Source organism: Anomalospiza imberbis, chromosome 10 (assembly GCF_031753505.1).
Source record: "Anomalospiza imberbis isolate Cuckoo-Finch-1a 21T00152 chromosome 10, ASM3175350v1, whole genome shotgun sequence".
NCBI classification, from domain to species: domain Eukaryota; kingdom Metazoa; phylum Chordata; class Aves; order Passeriformes; family Viduidae; genus Anomalospiza; species Anomalospiza imberbis.
Genome location: NC_089690.1, coordinates 19437061 through 19455385, shown reverse-complemented (window position 1 = coordinate 19455385; position 18325 = coordinate 19437061). Strand labels below are relative to the sequence as shown.

At 44.3% G+C, this 18325-nt stretch overlaps 1 protein-coding gene across 2 annotated transcripts in view; it reads left to right on the top strand.

The window, feature by feature from the left end:
* INPP5D (inositol polyphosphate-5-phosphatase D) overlaps positions 1–16955 on the top strand; it is a 60656-nt gene extending 43701 nt beyond the window's left edge. For both annotated transcript variants that reach the window (XM_068201057.1, XM_068201058.1), the window contains 19 exons: positions 912–1018; positions 1539–1641; positions 2675–2871; positions 3593–3710; positions 4192–4288; positions 5335–5473; positions 6145–6253; positions 6409–6497; positions 6734–6815; positions 7970–8059; positions 8222–8335; positions 9460–9542; positions 10532–10619; positions 11353–11502; positions 12228–12321; positions 12555–12662; positions 13142–13411; positions 14597–15173; positions 15915–16955. In XM_068201057.1, coding sequence (XP_068057158.1) covers positions 912–1018; positions 1539–1641; positions 2675–2871; positions 3593–3710; positions 4192–4288; positions 5335–5473; positions 6145–6253; positions 6409–6497; positions 6734–6815; positions 7970–8059; positions 8222–8335; positions 9460–9542; positions 10532–10619; positions 11353–11502; positions 12228–12321; positions 12555–12662; positions 13142–13411; positions 14597–15173; positions 15915–15917 — 2618 coding nt within the window. In that variant the 3' untranslated portion in view covers positions 15918–16955. The remainder of the gene's footprint in view (positions 1–911; positions 1019–1538; positions 1642–2674; positions 2872–3592; positions 3711–4191; positions 4289–5334; positions 5474–6144; positions 6254–6408; positions 6498–6733; positions 6816–7969; positions 8060–8221; positions 8336–9459; positions 9543–10531; positions 10620–11352; positions 11503–12227; positions 12322–12554; positions 12663–13141; positions 13412–14596; positions 15174–15914) is intronic.
* Positions 16956–18325: the final 1370 nt, after the last annotated feature.

Below are 18325 nucleotides of genomic sequence, written 5' to 3'. Positions count from 1 at the left end.
ATAACCAGCTTTCACAGATTGTTTTAGACCCAATCTCCAGGTCTAAATGAAGACACTGGAATCAGCACTGCAAGGGGCCAGGTTTTGGTAGAAGATTCCCCATAGAGTTGGTTGCAATAGAACCATTTTTCTTCTGAAAAGCAATGCCACTTGAAAAAAGAACATGCTGACTTCTATGATGATTTTTGATGGTAAAAAGCCATTTTGAGTGTCTGGTAAAGAGCCATCCCAGACACTCAGTTTCAGTAACATTTTTCAGTGAATTTCCCTTGATTTTTTTGTATGTAGATCAGTATCTGTCATCATGAGCAATGCCAGTTTGGACTGTGATTGCCTGATTCAAACAACTTCCCTTTTTTCTGTTTTCTTTCTGAACAGGCAGCTCACTGAAGTTGAGACAAAGAGATCTGTGAGAGAGTAGATTATACCCTTGGGCTCTCTGCTGCTAGAAAATCAACCTGTTGCTGGCAGTAATTGAAAATATGAGCTTTCATGCATGGCTTTCTCCACCTGGTGTTCATAATAATTAGCTGCTATTTTAGATGGGAGGAATCACCTTTACGACAAAATGAGGTCTTACATCCTCTTTCACAGATGGGGAAGGAACACATGTAGGCTGGCTCGGGATACAGGGGGATTGCCTGCACAAAGTTAAGAATTCATTTCACAGTGCCAGGCATGGGATGGAAAAGACCTCCAAGCAGAAGAGTTTTGGGGGGTCCTCTTCACTTGGAATCCAAATCTATTTCTATTGGGAACAGGATTAAACAACTTTAAAATGCAGGTCTGCAAGGCAAACTGCACAGACAGAAAAGACCATGTAAATCCCAAGCCTTTGAGCAGAGTTCTGTTTGTTTTGGTGGGACCCTTATTTCAGTAACTGCAGCTCGTGACACCCAGCCTGTGTTCAGTCTTGCAGCTCATCAAGTCCCAGAAGGTTCCAAACAAGCTGGTTATTGTTCTGGAAACAGAAAAAGAAAAAACACAGCGGAAGGAATATATTTTTTCTGATTCCAAGGTATGTACATGGTGTTTCTTTCCTGCCAGCCTGGAGCAGGTACGCAGGTGGGAGTGGAACATGGGGCATTCCTTGGTAGAAAGCAGAACTGTTGAAGGACAGTAGTTGCCTTTGTAAAAAATAATATTCTCCTTTGTTCTGGAAACATCCAGAAAATGAGCAAGTATACTGTCTAAAGGGAGAGATACTGGACACCTAAGTGCTGCCACTGAGGCAGGAGGACAGAGCAAGCACTGAGGAGAGGCAAGGAGTCAAGATGGCCACTGTGAAAAGGTTCTTATAGACAGAGGGAAGAAAATTTTTTTTTTTCTGACCAGCTCAGCATTTGTTAAAGCAATGCACAAGCTAAATGCCTAAAAAAGCACCACAGGAAAGGCAGCCTCTTGGAAGGTTTCAGGATAGTGCAGAGCTAATCTGCCCTTCAAGTGTGCTGGGAATTTCCTGGTTCAGCAGGTTTTTCAAGAGGTCATGTCAGAGGAGTTAAGTATCTCATTAATTTTCTTTGCTCTTCCCTATCTAGAAGAGAGAAGGGTTCTGCCAACTTTTACAGCAGATGAAGAATAAACACTCAGAGCAACCAGAGCCTGATATGATCACCATCTTCATTGGCACCTGGAATATGGGTATGGGCTCTCTTCTGCCATGGGCAGTCCTTCAAACACTGCCTAAAGGTGTGCTCAGCCAGCACGACAAGCTCCAGACTCTCTGTTGGGTTCTGAAGGATTGCGCAAGTGACAGGGAATTGTGGCTGGCATAAAGCTGGTGCAGCAGTGCACATCATCATCCACCTTGCAGAAAGGACAGGAGCAATTCCACAAACTGTGTAGGCACACAGTTTTTGTTAACTGGGAGTGGGGCTGTGGCCAAGCCTCATCCCCAGTGGGCACAGCTGTGAGAAGCAGGTGAGCAGCACTGACAGCAATGAGCCATGGAGTGCCCAGGTGCACTGAGCAACCACCAAAGGGAACAGAGGGCACACAGGTGCCATGCATCAACATGAGGGGATAAAAGGCTGGGCTGAAGAACAAGAAGGGCAGACACTTGCAGCTTCTGAAGTGCCATGATGTTACTCTGTATGGGTTGAAGATCTCCAAAATTGTATGGTGATACTCTGTATATCATGGCCATCTCAACTGCCACATGTGCTGTGAGGTGTGCTGTGACAAAACTGCACATCAGCTGCTCTCATTTGACTAGGGACAGTTTGTGTCCAGCCTGGGAAGACAGCTGTCTGTGGTACTTAGAGAAGGGGACAAGGTGTGGCTGAGGACAGTTAATTATAGGTTAATTTTCTCCCTTTTGGGACAGAAGCCTGGTTCAGCTGCTGTGAGCTGAGCTGTCTGTGTTTGGCCATCCTTAAGGAATAAGGTCAAGGCAGTGGTAGGCCAGGAGGAGTACAGCTCTCTGCCTTTACTCCTGGCTAGCTTTGGCCTTGGAAAACTGATCAACAGGAGGAAGGTGGTCAAAGCAGAATCACTTCTTTCTCAGTGACTCAGGTGGGGGTAACAGCATTGTCATCTTAGAATAGTGTGCCCTGGCTGATACAAAAGTGATATGAGATATGAAGCCCATCATTTCTGTCCCCGTGTGTTATCTTCATCCTGGTTTTAACAAACGTGCTCTGACTTCCTTTGGTGTTTGATGTGTTAATAAAAGGTGCAGTCCCAGCCCCAAAGAAGATCACCTCCTGGTTCCTCTCCAAGGGGCAGGGGAGGACCCGTGATGACACTGCTGACTACATCCCTCATGACATCTACGTGATTGGCACCCAGGAGGATCCCCAGGGGGAGAAGGAATGGCTGGAGACCCTAAGGCAATCTCTGCAGGAAATCACCAGTATCAGCTTCAAAGTGGTGAGGGGTTATTCTAGCTATTGCATGGAACTCAGGAGATGAGGGTGTACACGTTGTACAAATAAAAGAGATGGGAATAAGTGAGATTTTGCCTGTACCTTCTCCCTTTATTTTCATTGCATTTGGGTGAAGGAGAATGAACTGAATATGTCTGTGGGCTCCACAAGATGCCCCCTTGGAGCTGGCTAGATGGGCCCATTGCTATGGACAGTGACCCCTCTGGCCAAAGCAGGGACCCTGCCAGTATAGGAGCAAGGGGAGATGTTGAGCACTCAGGTCGAGTGCTGGTGTTATTTTGACTTTCAAAAAGGAGAAGACTGTTAAACCTCCTGAGCCAACTGTAGCCTAGATCTCATCCTAGGCTATTGCACTTTCAAAGTAGGATGTAACAGTACACAGAGTCATAAGAGAAACTTGAACCTTATTAAGACCAGCTTTGGACATTCCTGGGTTTCAGTGATGTCAAGAAACAAATCTAAGCATATCTGGAAAGCTAACTCTCATGGTGATTGGGAAACTATTTTGTTCAAGCAAGATAATCCAATGATTAACTAGAAAATAGCAAGGTTGCAGCATTGATTAAAATAATTAGAAACACATCCTGAGGACAGGAAGAAAATTTCCGTAGAAGTGCTATTGAAGGAGTCAAGAATGCTGCAGCCACAGTGCAGCTTGGCAAGTATTTGCAGAAATATAACCTCTACCCTTCCCATTCCTGCAGATAGCCATCCATACCCTCTGGAACATCAGGATCGTTGTCCTGGCCAAGCCAGAACATGAGAACCGCATCAGCCACATCTGCACAGCCAATGTGAAGACGGGCATCGCAAACACGCTGGGTGAGGCACGGGCAGGGCCTGCCCAGGCAGCTGCGATCTGCTCAGCCCATAGGGAACCGCTCTTCTTCTACAACACTCCTTGGGCAACATTTATGTGACACTCCTAAAGTTATATCCCACTAGCACTGGTTGTGTTTTACCCTGTAAGAGAGGAAATCTCTTTGGGTGTATACTTAGCACACACACACACATATATACATTTATATTCCCAGCAAACACTTTTGACTGGCTATTGGATTGCTCTTTCTTGGGTTTCACAAGGAAGTTGCACTTATCTCCTTTCAACTAATTTTTTAGCACCCTTAAAAATTTGTTCTGACAATCTGTGCTGTATGCACTAATTTTTTTCTGTGTTGATTAAGTCAATTTCTCTTCTCCATCCTCCACTTTACTTCACATGTGCTAGGTGCTTTATTATCTTTGCTAGACTCAGCCTGGAGGTGGATTAATTTTTTGTCATTTTTTGCTTCCCTTTTACCAGGTAATAAAGGAGCAGTGGGGGTGTCATTCATGTTTAATGGAACCTCCTTTGGGTTTGTTAACAGCCATTTGACTTCAGGAAGTGAAAAGAAACACAGGTAAGATACATCCTCCCCTCTCAAAAATGGCTGTTGAGCCAAGGCGAAATTCTCTGGGCCATATTTGGAAGGATGACCCACCAGACAGACACAAACGTTTTCCTGACCATTAAAAAATTGTTTAATGTCTCCTGGGGGGGCATTTAAACAAGGGACTTCTGCTATGTGGCCATATCACTTGGGTGCAGGGGAAATGGACAGCAAAATTATTTCAGAGCCAAGTGTAAAAGTCTCGCACAACACTTGCAGACCTGTCATGAAAACCCACTGCATGAAGAAAACAGTTCCATGATATACAATGTTTTGGAGAAATGTGGGAAGGCTTTTCCCATCCCAAAATAATGTGCTGAAGGGGACTGTCTTCCTTCTCACTGTAGGCAGTGCTGTGAGCCCTAGGACTCACAAAAGATCCCTCAGGAATACCAGGAGGGAGGTGTAGAACAGGAATATCCCCGTGGTGACTAATTCTCTATACCTAGCTGTGAAATAAGTGTTTGTGGATTAGGCAGGTTCTGGTCAGCATAGGACTGGAAGACAAAGATCCTGACACCACTGGGAAATCAGTGCCCACACTGGGAGGAGCTGGATCAGTTGGAAGGAGTGGTTTTGAAAGTGAACTGGACTTGAAATGAAGAGTTTGGCCTTGTCATCATTCCCAGTCCAGGAAACAGATGGTGTGGGATTTCTGCACAGGGTCTTTGCTGCTGATAAAGTTAACTTCTATTGAAGGGTTCCTCAGGGCCTGGAAAAGCTGCCAAAATCTAGTTATGTGTTTGCTGCTGAAATGTGAAGGAAACAATCTAATGCTGGGTTTCTAGGACATGTAGCTCAGAAAAGCACAGCCCCAGAAGGCAGCAGAAGTGGCTTCAGGAGCACATTCCCTGGGCCTGTCTGCTGGGGTGGCAAGTTCTCAGTTTCTGATCTGCTCCTCTGTCTCTGAGTTGGATTAGCTCCATCCTGGTAAAGCTGCAGCCTCTGCCATCCCAGGCATTTGGAAATTACATGGCAATTTAGGATGTCAGGCAGATGTTTTCTTGTCTTGACAGACGCAACCAGAACTACACGAACATCCTGCGCTTCCTGACACTGGGAGATAAGAAACTGAGTCCATTTAACATCACTCATCGCTTTACTCATCTTTTCTGGCTGGGAGACTTGAACTACCGTGTGGAACAGCCCCCGACGGTGCGGGACGCTGCAGGAAGCCCTGCAGGGACAGCACGCTCTGTTGCTATAGGAGTGCTCTCTTCTTCCAATCTAGGGCAACATAGCAAAAAGAGGGGAGACAGAAGGGATCCCCAGGGCATTAGTGTGGCCCCAGTTGAAGGAGAGTAAGGAAATCCCCTTTGCCCTCTCCAAGGATTAATGGACCCAGGAATGCCATCTGGCACACTTTGCTGCTTCAGGCAGCCTCGGTTCCCCAAACCTCCCAACTTTTCCTTCCCACTGTGAACAAACATCCGTCCCTTAATGGCTCAATCCAGAGATTGCCTTTCTGCTCTGGTTGGTGAGCTTGGAATGGCTCAAAGAGGCCTTCAGGAACAGGAAGCCCTCATAAATACTGGATAGGTTTCAGTATGTGGGAGAAAACAGCAAGCTCGGTGTCGATGTGCATGTGGTTGTGAGTGTGTGTGTTCTTGTGTAGGGGATGTGTGGGCATTTCAATACCTGTTTGGATAGACAAACGTTCAGCCACACAAAAAAGGCTGGGGCTTTTCAGTGAAGGGAAGGACAGGGAAGTGGCAGGGGCTACAGCTCTGTCAAACGGTTCAGGAGCACTCACCAGTTAACCTGTGAAGGGAGTATTTATAAGAAGTTTTGCATCATCTGCAGCTCTGTTGTTTCCCTGTTGGCAGGAAGCAGAGAATATTATCCAGAAGATCAGGCAACAGCAGTATCCGGAGCTGCTGGCTTTCGACCAGCTTCTCCTCGAGAGAAGAGACCAAAAGGTGTTCCTGCAGTTCGGTGAGATCCTGTACTGGCTGGCAGGTTCCTCTGCTACATCCACCAGCTTTCTCTGCCAGCCTCAGCATGGGGCAGGGTGTACAGGGCAGTGGCTCTGTTGCCCAGGTGAGGGTTCCCAGTGGCCAAGCTGTAACTGAGCTCTTTCCCTGTTTTAGAGGAAGAGGAGATTACTTTTGCTCCAACCTACCGCTTTGAGAGAGGCACCCGGGAGAAGTATGTTTACACCAAGCAAAAAGCTACAGGGGTAGGTTAAAACTGATTTCCCTTCAGAGGTATATGGCAGAGCTGTGACAGCAACTCCTGCAGAAGAAAGTGACCTAAACCAATCTCTGTTTTCTGCCCTTGTAGTGTTTTGAAAGGAGTCAATACAAACAAAAATACTTGACACAAATACATGGTGCTTGGGTGAATGAATTTCCTGTTTTTTTGTGAACTGGCCCTTTCCATTATTCTTGACATTACTTCTCCTTTGGTTTGCAGATGAAGTACAATTTGCCATCCTGGTGTGATCGAGTGCTCTGGAAATCCTACCCCATGGTGCACGTTGTGTGTCAGTCCTATGGTGGGTGGAGAACAGATTGTCGATAGCAAGGCAACCAGTCTGAAACGGAAATGATTCAGAACAGAGTCTGTAGGATCTCCCTGCACTGCCAGGCACTTAGCATAGAGAGACCTGATGTTAAACGAGGCAGAGGGGTGCCAAAATCTCTCTGCCTGTAACCTTACAGGGCTGGGAATTAATTCTGTTATTCTTTTATATGCAGAACACCACCTGGACAGTTGCAGCTGTCCAACTTTAGACCATGCTGTAGGATCACTTTACACCAGTTATTTCTTGGCAGCAACGACCACTTTTCCTGTGCAGTCACTACAGGAACTCCTGACAGTGAGCGCCAGCAAGACAGACCCTGTGTGCACAGTCCAGTCTGCAGAGACTGGAGCTGCAAACACATCTCTTGTATCAAATCATGTTCCAGAAGAACTGTGTGGTACCAAGAGCCTGTTCCCTTTCCTGCTAAGAAGCATCACTAAAGTGCAGTGCAGGGAAGAGAAAAACTCCACAAAACCTGTTTAATAAAATACTCAAATACCAGTTCCTGAAATGTCATCAACTATATGTAGGACTGAGCATTTGAGTATGCTGTTCATGGTTTCCTATGTGTGGACTGGAAGCAGGGCTGTGAAAGTTTCTCAGGGATAAAGCAGGCTGATCTGATCACAAAGTCCACGATGCTGAGGTGTGGGGTTGAATAGGCCTCTCTGGAATGACTGGGTTTGCTGGAACTCAGTGTGTGTTTAGATCCAATCAGGCCTTGCTCACCCACTGTTAACTTTGGGCCAGGAGCTGCTTTGTAGCACTGAAGCAGCACCAGTGTATTCTTGTGTGATTTCCTGACATATTAGAGCTATAATTAGCTGTGCATGTTGCAGAGGTAACCTGGAAGCCTGTAAGGGCTTTTTGTACTGCAGGAATCTAACACTGACAGTCATCTACAAAACAATACAGTAAAATTGTGTCCCTTAATCAAATCTTTCTGTATTCTGACAGAAGAGTTACATTCATGTGTACTGACATGAGTTTATGTAGATAAACACTTTTGATTAGAGACAGTTACCAGAGAGACTGTTACATTTTCTGGAAAATTACAGAATAATATTTCTTTGACAGTGATCTCCCTGGAGCGGGCAGTAACCGTCTTCCCTTTCTCCTGGTAGGCTGCACCACTGACATCATGACAAGTGACCACAGTCCTGTGTTTGCTACCTTTGAAGTGGGAGTCACCTCACAGTTCGTTTCCAAGAACGGTCAGTCAGGTTGGGTGCATGTGTGCCATCTTCACCTTGGATACAGAATCCATTGCTTTGTATATGCTGAGAGAAAAAGCCAATTCTTTAAGAGTCCACTCAAAAATGCCCTCTCTTTATCTCCTACTGAAAGTGACATTACTTTCCCTTCCTCTTTCCTAGACTCCAAATACACAGATTCCCAAGGGGAGATAGAGTTCCTGCACTGCTACGCTACTCTGAAGACAAAGTCCCAGACCAAGTTCTACATTGAGTTTCATTCTAGCTGCTTAGAAAGTATGGGTTTGCCCATCTTTCTTTTTATCAAAGTTTTCTGCATGTTTGGATTAGTTCTTCTTCTTGCTTTGCTCTAAAATAATAGTTATGTGGCTCATTCGTTCCAATGCAAAAAAAGGGATGTCCTAAAGATTTGCTGTAGTTTGCAAGACATTCTATACTGTCAGCAATACAATGCAAACCCACACCCAAGGTAGCTGTAATCCATGCTCAGATATGTAGCCTTCCAAGCAGTTTTGCCACATTGTTTGTCAATCTGATAATTCCTTTCTTGATGGGAAACATATATTGTTCTTGCTTATCACACAGAAAATGCCTATGTAGTAAAGACATGATTGATTAAATTTCTAATTGTGCCTGCTACAAATGATCATGTGATTTCAAAATAAAACATCTGCATTATCCTAGCAAAAATAATTAAAAATAATTAAATTAACCTGGTTTAACAAAAAATAAGTCAGAGGCTCAACTAAAAGGGAAATGAATGCTAGTAATGTGACTTTGTAAGTGGGACTGTGTACCCCACAGTACTGCAGATTTTACTGCCTGTGCCCATGCTGTGGGGCTGAGTTTCAGCTGTTTATGTAACACAAGCCTACGTGCCCTTGCTGTGGGTTTTTTAAAGCAATCTCCCATCACAGAACTGCTCTTGTAAGTGGGACAGCAAGCCTTTGGTGGATTGCTTCATCACATTATCGCATGTCAGAGCGCTGTGTCAAAGACAGTTCCATAAAAGATTATTTTTTGGCTGTATCAAAATTTGCATAAATTTCTATGGAAACAGTGTATTACGAATCTTAAATTAGAATTTCAAAAGTATGCTATCTTGAGTGGCGTAGGAAGAGCTGTCATGTTCTTATCCTCCGGTCCATGTATGCACTGATCTCCTCAGTGCCAAGTTTAACTGCAAAATGAAACCATTTAACAATGCTCTAGCAAAACCACTTGCAAATTTACTGTGTAAAAATTCATCCAAAGCTCAGACTTTAAGCTTCTTAATACTTTTAAAATTTGCGTCCAAGTAGGAAAATAGTTGTAGGCTTTTTGGAGACATAGTGAAGAGGATTTGTAGCCCAGTTCTTGCTGTCTCTCTCCTGGTAAACTCATTTCTTGTCCCTTTGCAGGCTTTGTAAAGAGCCAGGAAGGAGAAAATGAGGATGGAAATGAAGGGGAGCTTGTGGTAAAGTTCGTCGAGGCACTTCCAAAGGTAAACTGGGACTTTTACCTCCATATTTGTATGGAAGAGAAGTTCCACTTTCATCCCATAAGCAATGTTAGGTCTTTTACTTTCATAAATACTACTTTCAGGAACACTGTTGTGGTCTTGTTCACACTTAAAGGGATTGTAAGAATGCAGGATGGGCTTAGGCTAAACAGAGTATGTTGTAAGCAGGAAAGGATTTTCATCTCAGTGTACTTACATGTCTATCAAGAATTTTGCTGGTGTGATTATGCCATTCAGGACCATGACTTTTTTCTCACCTTTTTAGAGAACATAATGCTGGTTTGAGCAGGCCCTTTTTTTTTAGTTTTAAATGGAAAATAAAACGCCTTAGAGAGTAACTCTGCCCTGGAGTTTCTTTGCCTGGTCAGATAAAACTTGGTATATTTTAGAAAAGTTGATTAAGAATTTTTTACCTGTATTAAAAAGAACACCAGTGTTCAGAAGTCGTATTCTGAATGTCAGTGTCAGACACAAGTCCTGTCCTTGAGATCAGAGCTGTTCTTCATTTCTTGGCATGGTGAGAATTGAAAGAACTACAGGAGCTCCTGGATTTGGAGCAAATGTGCATGTCAATACCTTTCTAAATAGCCCAGAAGTGCTGACTTTGGAAAGAGTGGAAAGGCTCTACAATAAATGATTGCAACAACAGCCAGACAGATTTTTGGGAACAGACTGTAATCAGAGTCCAGATGCTTTCCTCCTCAGGCGATTTTCAGTCCTGGACTACAGGAGAAAACTGCAGCTCATCCCATGAGTGTCAGATTTGCAGCATTCCATTTGCTGTGCTGGGACTCAGAGTGCAGCCTTCTACCACAGATATCCAGATATTATGACAGGCTGATCCTGGAGGTGACATGATACCCTCATGGATTTATCCAGCACGGTTTTCCTCATTTGGGACTGAGTCCCAGGGAGAAGTGTCCTCCTGTCAACCATGTGTTGTATTGACCCACCTTAACTTGTCTTTGCAGCTGACTCCAATTATTTCAGACCCAGAATACCTACTGGATCAACATATCCTGATCAGCATTAAGTCTTCAGACAGTGATGAATCTTATGGTAAGTGCTTAGCTCTACCGTTCTGGATGAGTCAAAATCTACTTAGATTCTTCCAAATTACGGAAAGAGTGGAAGAGAACAGAAGTAACTCCTATAGATTGAACATCTGATTTAGAACTCAACATACACAAAAATATACATTAACTGTGGGCAATATTTTGTGAAGTAATAATGATTAGAGGAATATGAACTCAAAGCAACAACCTGTGTGAGCTTTACCAGCTCTGAAATAGCAGTGGTTTAAAAAGAAAGTTCTTTACAGGAACTAAATCAGGAGTCAGCATGTTTAAATGCATTTATTCAGAACATACAAATCCTGTTTCACTTGCACTTACTTGAAGCATTTCTCCTGGCTACAGGAAAGTATTTGGCTGTGCTTGTGGCTCCCAGATTATCACTAGCCAGAGAATGCAGTCCTTGTCCACAGAAGGCTCTTTGCCTAAATCCCATTAACAGCAATACCAGCCATAGGCTCATGTTTTCCTTACCAGGAGTGGAAGCTCAGAACCCTGAAATTACCCACAGGTAACTTCGATGCCCAAATCCTTGACACATACATGAAGTGAAATAAATGCCCCTAATTTCTCAGGTGATATGATGCTCCTTACTGTGATCCAAAGCAGATTTTCTCCAGTCATTACCTACCTGTCAGTGCATTGGTAGTAGATGACACAAAATATTTCAGTGCTTAGTTTCTCAATCCCAGCCTCATTGTCTCCCTGTTGTCTTTTAGGGGAAGGCTGCATTGCCTTGCGAATAGAAGCAACAGAATCCTTAGCTCCTATCCATACCGTGCTGACACACCATGGAGAGAAAACGGGGATCTTCCAAGGTGAAATCAAGTTACAAACGTCACAAGGAAAACAGAGAGAGAAACTGTATGGTAAGGAACATCATCATCTCCGCAATGCTCACGCTAAAGAATGCTCACCTCAAAAGATTTCTGATAACTGTCAAGCAATTGAAAATTATCTCTGCAGTGCCTGTAGTCACAGAGAGTGCTTTTGATGCTGAGTGCAAGGAGGTGTGAGTATGGTTAGCTCTCAGGAGCATACCTGTACTCTTTCAGGAAGATACAACAATTAGATCCCATGGGGTTTATCATCATTCAAGTAAATTCAGCAGACTGAGAGAGCCCCCTGTCTGTCACCCGCACTGGTTTTATTGAATGGGGATATCTTCCACTTGTGACATGACACACTCCATGCCAAGCTCTCCCTACTCCAGTCATCCTGGGGAGCAAAGAGTATATCAGGCTCTCAATGAGCAGTTCCTTAGCTAGAAGATCACAAACTTTGCTTTTTTCACCTTGCTATCTTTTGTTCTCATTCAGAGTACAGAAGCAGCCATTTACAATTATTCTCAATGCTAAAATGACTGTATGTGGCTGTTTGGTGGGTGATGACCTTTGTACTTCAAAACACACATTTCTTCCTCTGTCAACAAGACATGACATGTATTAGTGGGTAGTTGAAAACATAACAGCAACAACAGTTTAAAACTGCCCATCACTCTGATGGACAAAGAGAGATTTCTTAATGAACAGGGGAACACAGAAAACTTGAGCAGACAGACTCTAGAGATATGTATGCCCTTTCTTTCCTTCAGATTTTGTCAAGATTGAACGTGATGAAATCACTGGTCAGAAACCAAAGAACATCAGCAATTTAGAGCCTAACAAAGACTGGGATCAGACTAACAGGTAAAGGGCAAGTGGGTAAGTCAGTTCCAGGAAAATGGTTGGCACCATAAATGCAAAGTTGGGCTTGCTGTGGGAGCAGCATCAACAGGTGTGCTGAGCACTGGGAAGCTGTTTAGCGGCTCTCTGGTCAGGACTGGTCAATGCTCTTGTGCCCAAAGCTTCAAAAGCTGAGAATGCATTAGCCAGAGTGGGTCCCTGAACCCTCTTTAAAAAGGCCCTTTTATTTCCAACAGAAAGTCAAAATCTACTCATCTGATGGCCAGAGAAGCAGCAGCCATCGCTCGCTACTGGGGGAGTGCTGTCTCTTCTCCAGACAGCCTGGGAAAGGAGGATATCTTACGGTAACCTTGCCATGTAAACTGCTTGGCTTTTCCTTTCCAAGAGTCATAGCATGAGTCTGAGTAAGGCTATCCTTTCACCTGTTTTCATTGGGGCTTTTCCTTGCAGGCAGCTTCTGGCTGGGCCCAGAAACTCATAACAGCTCCTATATGTGGCTGCAGAAGTTGAGTGCTCTCTGCAGCCTGGAAAGGGAAGCATCTGCAACAGCCACAGGAACTATTTTAGGGGTGGGGGAGGTCGTCTTGACCCAGCTGCTTCCTCTTCAGTGACCAAGGGGAGTGAGGCACTAACAGGACTCCCACTTATTCCCTGATTCTGAGGCAAAAGTGACAAAAAAAAAGTAAAAAAAAAAAAAAAAAGTAGGTAGTATTGAATCTAAGCAGTCAGTGGGCACTAACTTCTTTGTAGCTAGCAGGGAGACAAAAAAACTGAAATGTATTTGTGCATGTACCTCCCTAACAATATTTCTTTTCTTGAGCAGCTCCACCCCCACAGACATCAGCAACCCCAACTACCTGGGCATGGCCGCCTTCTCTCAGCAGCCCTCTGCAACCTGCCAGCCTAAGCAAACACCTTCATCCGAGCAGGCCTCTTCCCTCTGGAACTATGAGCAGCAGTCCAAAGAGAACGCCTCCCTAATGGGGCAGAGTCAGTCATCCTCCACATCACCCTCCTTGTCACCTCTATCTCCAAAACCATCCCTTCAGCCTACAGCAAACAGAAGCATTTGTAATTGGAGTCAAGAGTACCAGTAAGTGTTTGAGTTCTGCACTGAGGCTGGGCTCCTCTCTCCTGTCATTCTGCACAGTCACTGTTTCATTATCTGTTTAGAGAGTTCAAGGTGCAGCATATTCTTTACATATTTTATCTGTAGAATTAGAAAGATAAGTGAAGGTCACAAGTGCAAAGAAAACTAGTGTAGCAGTTCCTCAGACTTTTGTGAAAGGAAAGCCAAAGATAATGAGGTAAACTTACAATTAAATAATGGAATCTTAGAATCATAGAATGGTTTAGATTGGAATGGACCCTAAAGCTTATCTCATTCCACCCCGTCATGGGGAGAGACACCTTCCACTATCCCAGAATGCTTCAAGCCCCTTGCAACCTGGCCTTGGACACTTCCAGGGATGGGAGAGCCACAGCTTCCCTGTCCCAGGGCCTCAGCACCCTTCTTCCTAACATCTAACCTAAATCTCTCCTCTTCTATCTTAAAACTTCCCTCTTGTCCTGTCACTATCTGCATTCTCCCTCCTTTGTGTAAATCCCCTTTAGGCACTGGAAGGCTGCAGTGAAGACTCCTTGGAGCCTTCTCCAGACTGAACAACCTGTTGTCTCAGCCTGATATATGTAGGTTTAATTCTCTAGCATAAGAAGAGAAGGAGAAATTTACCAAGTTGACTGTAATAACAAAGAAGAAAAGGATTCCTTAGGAATACAATGCTGTATTGGTAGCAAGAGGAGATTGACCTAGTTGTAAAATGCTACAGTATGATGAGAGTTCTTATTTTAAACCTCTAGACAACCATTTCCATCCTCTCTGCCAGATCTGAAGATTAATATTCAAATTCAGATTGTGTGTGTCGCAGAGTCATCAAAGGACCTGGCACAGTTTGGCTCAGTAGTTTATCTGTGTTTAAAAAGAAGCCAAACATCACTTTGATAGGACTGTAACCTAGCAGGGAGTTTACACAATGCTATGCATATCTGTTCTCTGCTGTCATGTTACTAATGATTAAACAAAGTAAAACACACTTCTGTTCTCTCTGTTAAACACACTTCTGTTCTCTCTCCCAGAGTTTGTTTTCCTATTGCCCCTTCAGGCAGCCAGTTTAATTTGCTCACACACATTTACTATTCATGTCCTCTCTAGATCAGTCAGTGACTGTCTTACTTGCTCTTCACAAGTCTCCTTTTCATCCTATTTCCATGATTGTAGGCTGCCTGATGTGGGGAAATCCACTGCAGAGCCTGTGCTGCAGGAGGAGGGGCAGCAAAGGCCGGAGATGTTCGAGAACCCACTGTATGGCTCCATGGGCTCCAAGGGCAAGGTGGCTCCCAAGAAAGAGCAGGAGTATCCCAAGGCCTTGTGGAAAGAGCAGCCACCACTGCCTGAGCAGAGCTGTCATCTCACAAAGCCACAGGAGCCTGAGTGCAGCAAGACCTCTGGCAAACAGCCATCACCACCTTTCCTGGTGCCCACACAGCGATTCCGGTCCTACACTTCTTCCTGCCAGTTGGAAGAAAAGAATACAGGGGAAAAGAGTCAAGGCAAACCAAAGATGACAACATCATTGGAAAACTCGGCACCGCTCAAAAAACTCGTGAAGCCATCAAGGGCTGAAGTCAGTCTGAGCATCCAGGGACAGCAGAACAAGCCACCCCTTCCCTCCAAGAGTCGGGCAGTGCTGGACATGCAGAACTCCAAGGGCCGTGATTATCGGGACAGTTCAGAGCTGCCACACTCCGGGAAGCACCGGATGGAGGAGGGCCCAGTCAGCAGGACAACTACACCGGTGCGTTACTTGTTATTTGGAGAAGGAAGTGGGATAGGAGTTGTCTTGGGCTGTGATGTCACTGCAGCTAAAGTAGTATTGGCTCAGTCAGTCGGCTCACTCCATGGTTCCTAGCCAAGCTTAGTGCTGTCCCACAAACCTACAGGGCTTGCAGAGCAAGGGGTGCCAGGGAATATCCTAAAGCAGTATTGCTGCAGAGGATGGCATGTTGTGAAACTATGGCCTTAGCTTTGCAGGAATTTTTATGTTCTTCTGGACTGCTTAAGCCTGGTGGTCCACAAGAGGAATGCAAATAGTCAGTATGTTGCTCTTGTTTTGGACACATTGTGCTGTTCCTGAAAGTGGCTGATCCTGGCCTGATAGCACAAATCTGTAGTACTGGGCAATGGATTTACTTTGCTGTAAGTAATAAAAAGATGATTAAAAGCAGTTGTTAGTAGAAAACACTTAGCAACTTAGTGTGTCCAAAACCATTACTGAACCCTCTACAGAAATAATCAGATATATGCTTTCCTGGGCTGGTGGGTTTATTTGTTGTGGTTTGGTTTAGTTTTGTGTTGGTTTGGGGTTTTTTTTCAACAGAACATAAGAGCTGTATGAAAAGGAGTAGGGGAGGCCTTAGTAAGTGCATTTAGGAGAAAAAGCCCACTTAACCAGGCTGTAGGATTTTTTCTTTTCCATCTCCATCAAAACCTGTAGAATTGACAATATACAAGCTGATGTCTTCTCTTGTCTCTACAGTGAACACGACACAGCAGCTGGTGGTACCATAGGAGGAATCCTGATGGGAAGAACGATGGAGACTACTGCTTTGTTCACACTGATATCCTCTAGTCTGGTTCTAAAAAAGACTGAGGAATTTTATTTTTGAGGGTGCAGCCCTCCCTGTGATTATGAAAATGTTCTAGCTGAGAAGTTAATCCTATGTTGCTCAGACCAAGAGGGGCCAGGACCACAATACCAAATGCAAGTTATTCCTTTGAGTGTCACTTTGGTACTTCCATTAAAGGTGGGTGGCCAAGTACATGCATTAGTAAATGTTTTGGAAAAGAGGATGGTACGGTACAAGGACTAGGAGATGAAAAGGGTGCATTGAAAAAAAAAAAACCCTTCCTACAAAAGAAAGATTTCTATTTTGTGTTACAGGATTGCTAATAAAGAGTGATATGTAAAAGAAAGCATCTTAAAAGCGGTACAGCTCCAAAAGCATGTCCTATCCATGGAGCAAGGAGGTCAGGAGGGTGGGGAAGGAGTCTGAATAGCAGATACTGATGCAGGTCACACTCTCAGTGGAGCCAGCCTTGCCTGGAGCTCAGGGCTGCATCCCTGCACCACCCAGGGGACACAGCAAGTGAGGGCCGGCCCGTGGCACTGCGGCTCCTTTGCCTTCAAGCAGGCCCTCTTTGATACCCCAACAGACAGGGGGAAACACCAGAACCACAGGCAGAAATAGGGGAAGAGGAAGGAGCCATGGGAGCCCAGGAGTAAAACTGCCTGAAGGGGCAGATAGCACCCCAGCCTGCCTGGCAGCAAGCACTCTGCTTTGGAGGACACTGGCCAGCTGGTTTTGGAGCATTCTTAACAGACTAATGCTCACCTTACTGTACACTTTTGTTCATTGACTGAGAATGAATAATGTTAACATACTTATGATTTCTGTTATATTCGTGTTAAGTATTAATGCTGTGGTTACTATTAGACTAAGCATGTTGTGACTTAATCACTGCTACTGTTTCCTTGTTGATTACTTAAAAAATAATAAAATAGTCACCTTTCTGGTCATTCTTTATTGAAAATTCAGAACTGCCTGTCACATGATACAGCTTTAGGTGGGTGTTATACCAGCTTGCTCACTGACAGAGAAAACACCAAAGGCACCAAGGAGAGCAGGGGAGACACGACTGAGAATGCAGAACTGAACACAAGCTGCTACTTTCTCTGACATCTCTGAGCCTGAGTTCCTCCTGCCAAACTAGGCACATTTCTCTTCCATCTCTCCTGTTGTCCAGTTAAGTTGGTACAGGCAGTATGAGCAAAAGACATAAACTGAAGGATATGAATTGTCCAAAAATGTACTGATTTCCCCCAGATGTAATATCTATCCATAACCTTCCAGTGTCCTTTATTTTAAGTTCTTAAAATAGCTGGAGTCTTTTTGTACTTATTTCCATGGAGACCCAGCTGTCAAAAATGCTTGAAGTTCCCAGCTACAGAACTTCAGATGTTGCAGAATACAGTAAGTTTTAAACCTCCCATTTCCTGCCTGCACCTGTTGCACCTAACACCAGTTTCCTTGTCCTCTCAGTGTACAACCACCACAGGGCATCTTTAAGCCTTTTCCTAAGATGTTGTGGGCGACACATTTTCTTCCTGATAAAAGTATGGTCTTATGGAAAATGGCTCAAGGAAGAGGAAAAGCAGAAGGAAAACCAAATTAAGGTGAGTTACTCACTCCAAAATAGCAAGGGGATAATTCTGATGTTAGAAATAATGTTGCTTAAGCCTGTAATCTACTGGGACCAAGCACCCTTTTTCTGTACATCTTAAAACTAACCATTTAGTCACTGTCCTCCCACTTGTTTTAAAATGAAAGGTTTGCTAAAATTTTACGATGTTTTTCTGTTGTCCTTGTGATAATACAATTATAATCCATGTGATTGAAGGGACGTATTGTCCAGAAATTAATTGATTCGCCCCCAAACCAAGCTCCTTATTTTTATAACATTGCAAAGGCTCAGATATTTATGTGTGAATAAACTGTGGGTGTCAGTCCTAACTGACCAAGGTGACGCAGGACAGTTCCCAGAGACCTCCTAACCAGTATCAGCAGATGGACTGGAAATAGACAATACCCAGATATTTCACTTTTATTTCCATAATCTCTTCCTGAGAGAAATCGACACTTTCCCTTGTGGGACATTTGCCAATGAGACTCTGTCCCTGCTGTCATTTGTGATGTTCCTAGCTGATAACTCAGATCAAAGGTGCAGCCAGTGGGCTGGGCTTGGCAAAGTGACCGGTGCTGCAAAGCCCCTCGATCATCAGCTACATCAGCTGCATCTGTGTGGTGCTCATGTTGTTGAGGCTGAAGTATTTAGTGACGGGGTCATTGGCTTTGCCTGTTCTCTCTGCCCAGCCGGCACTGTCTCACA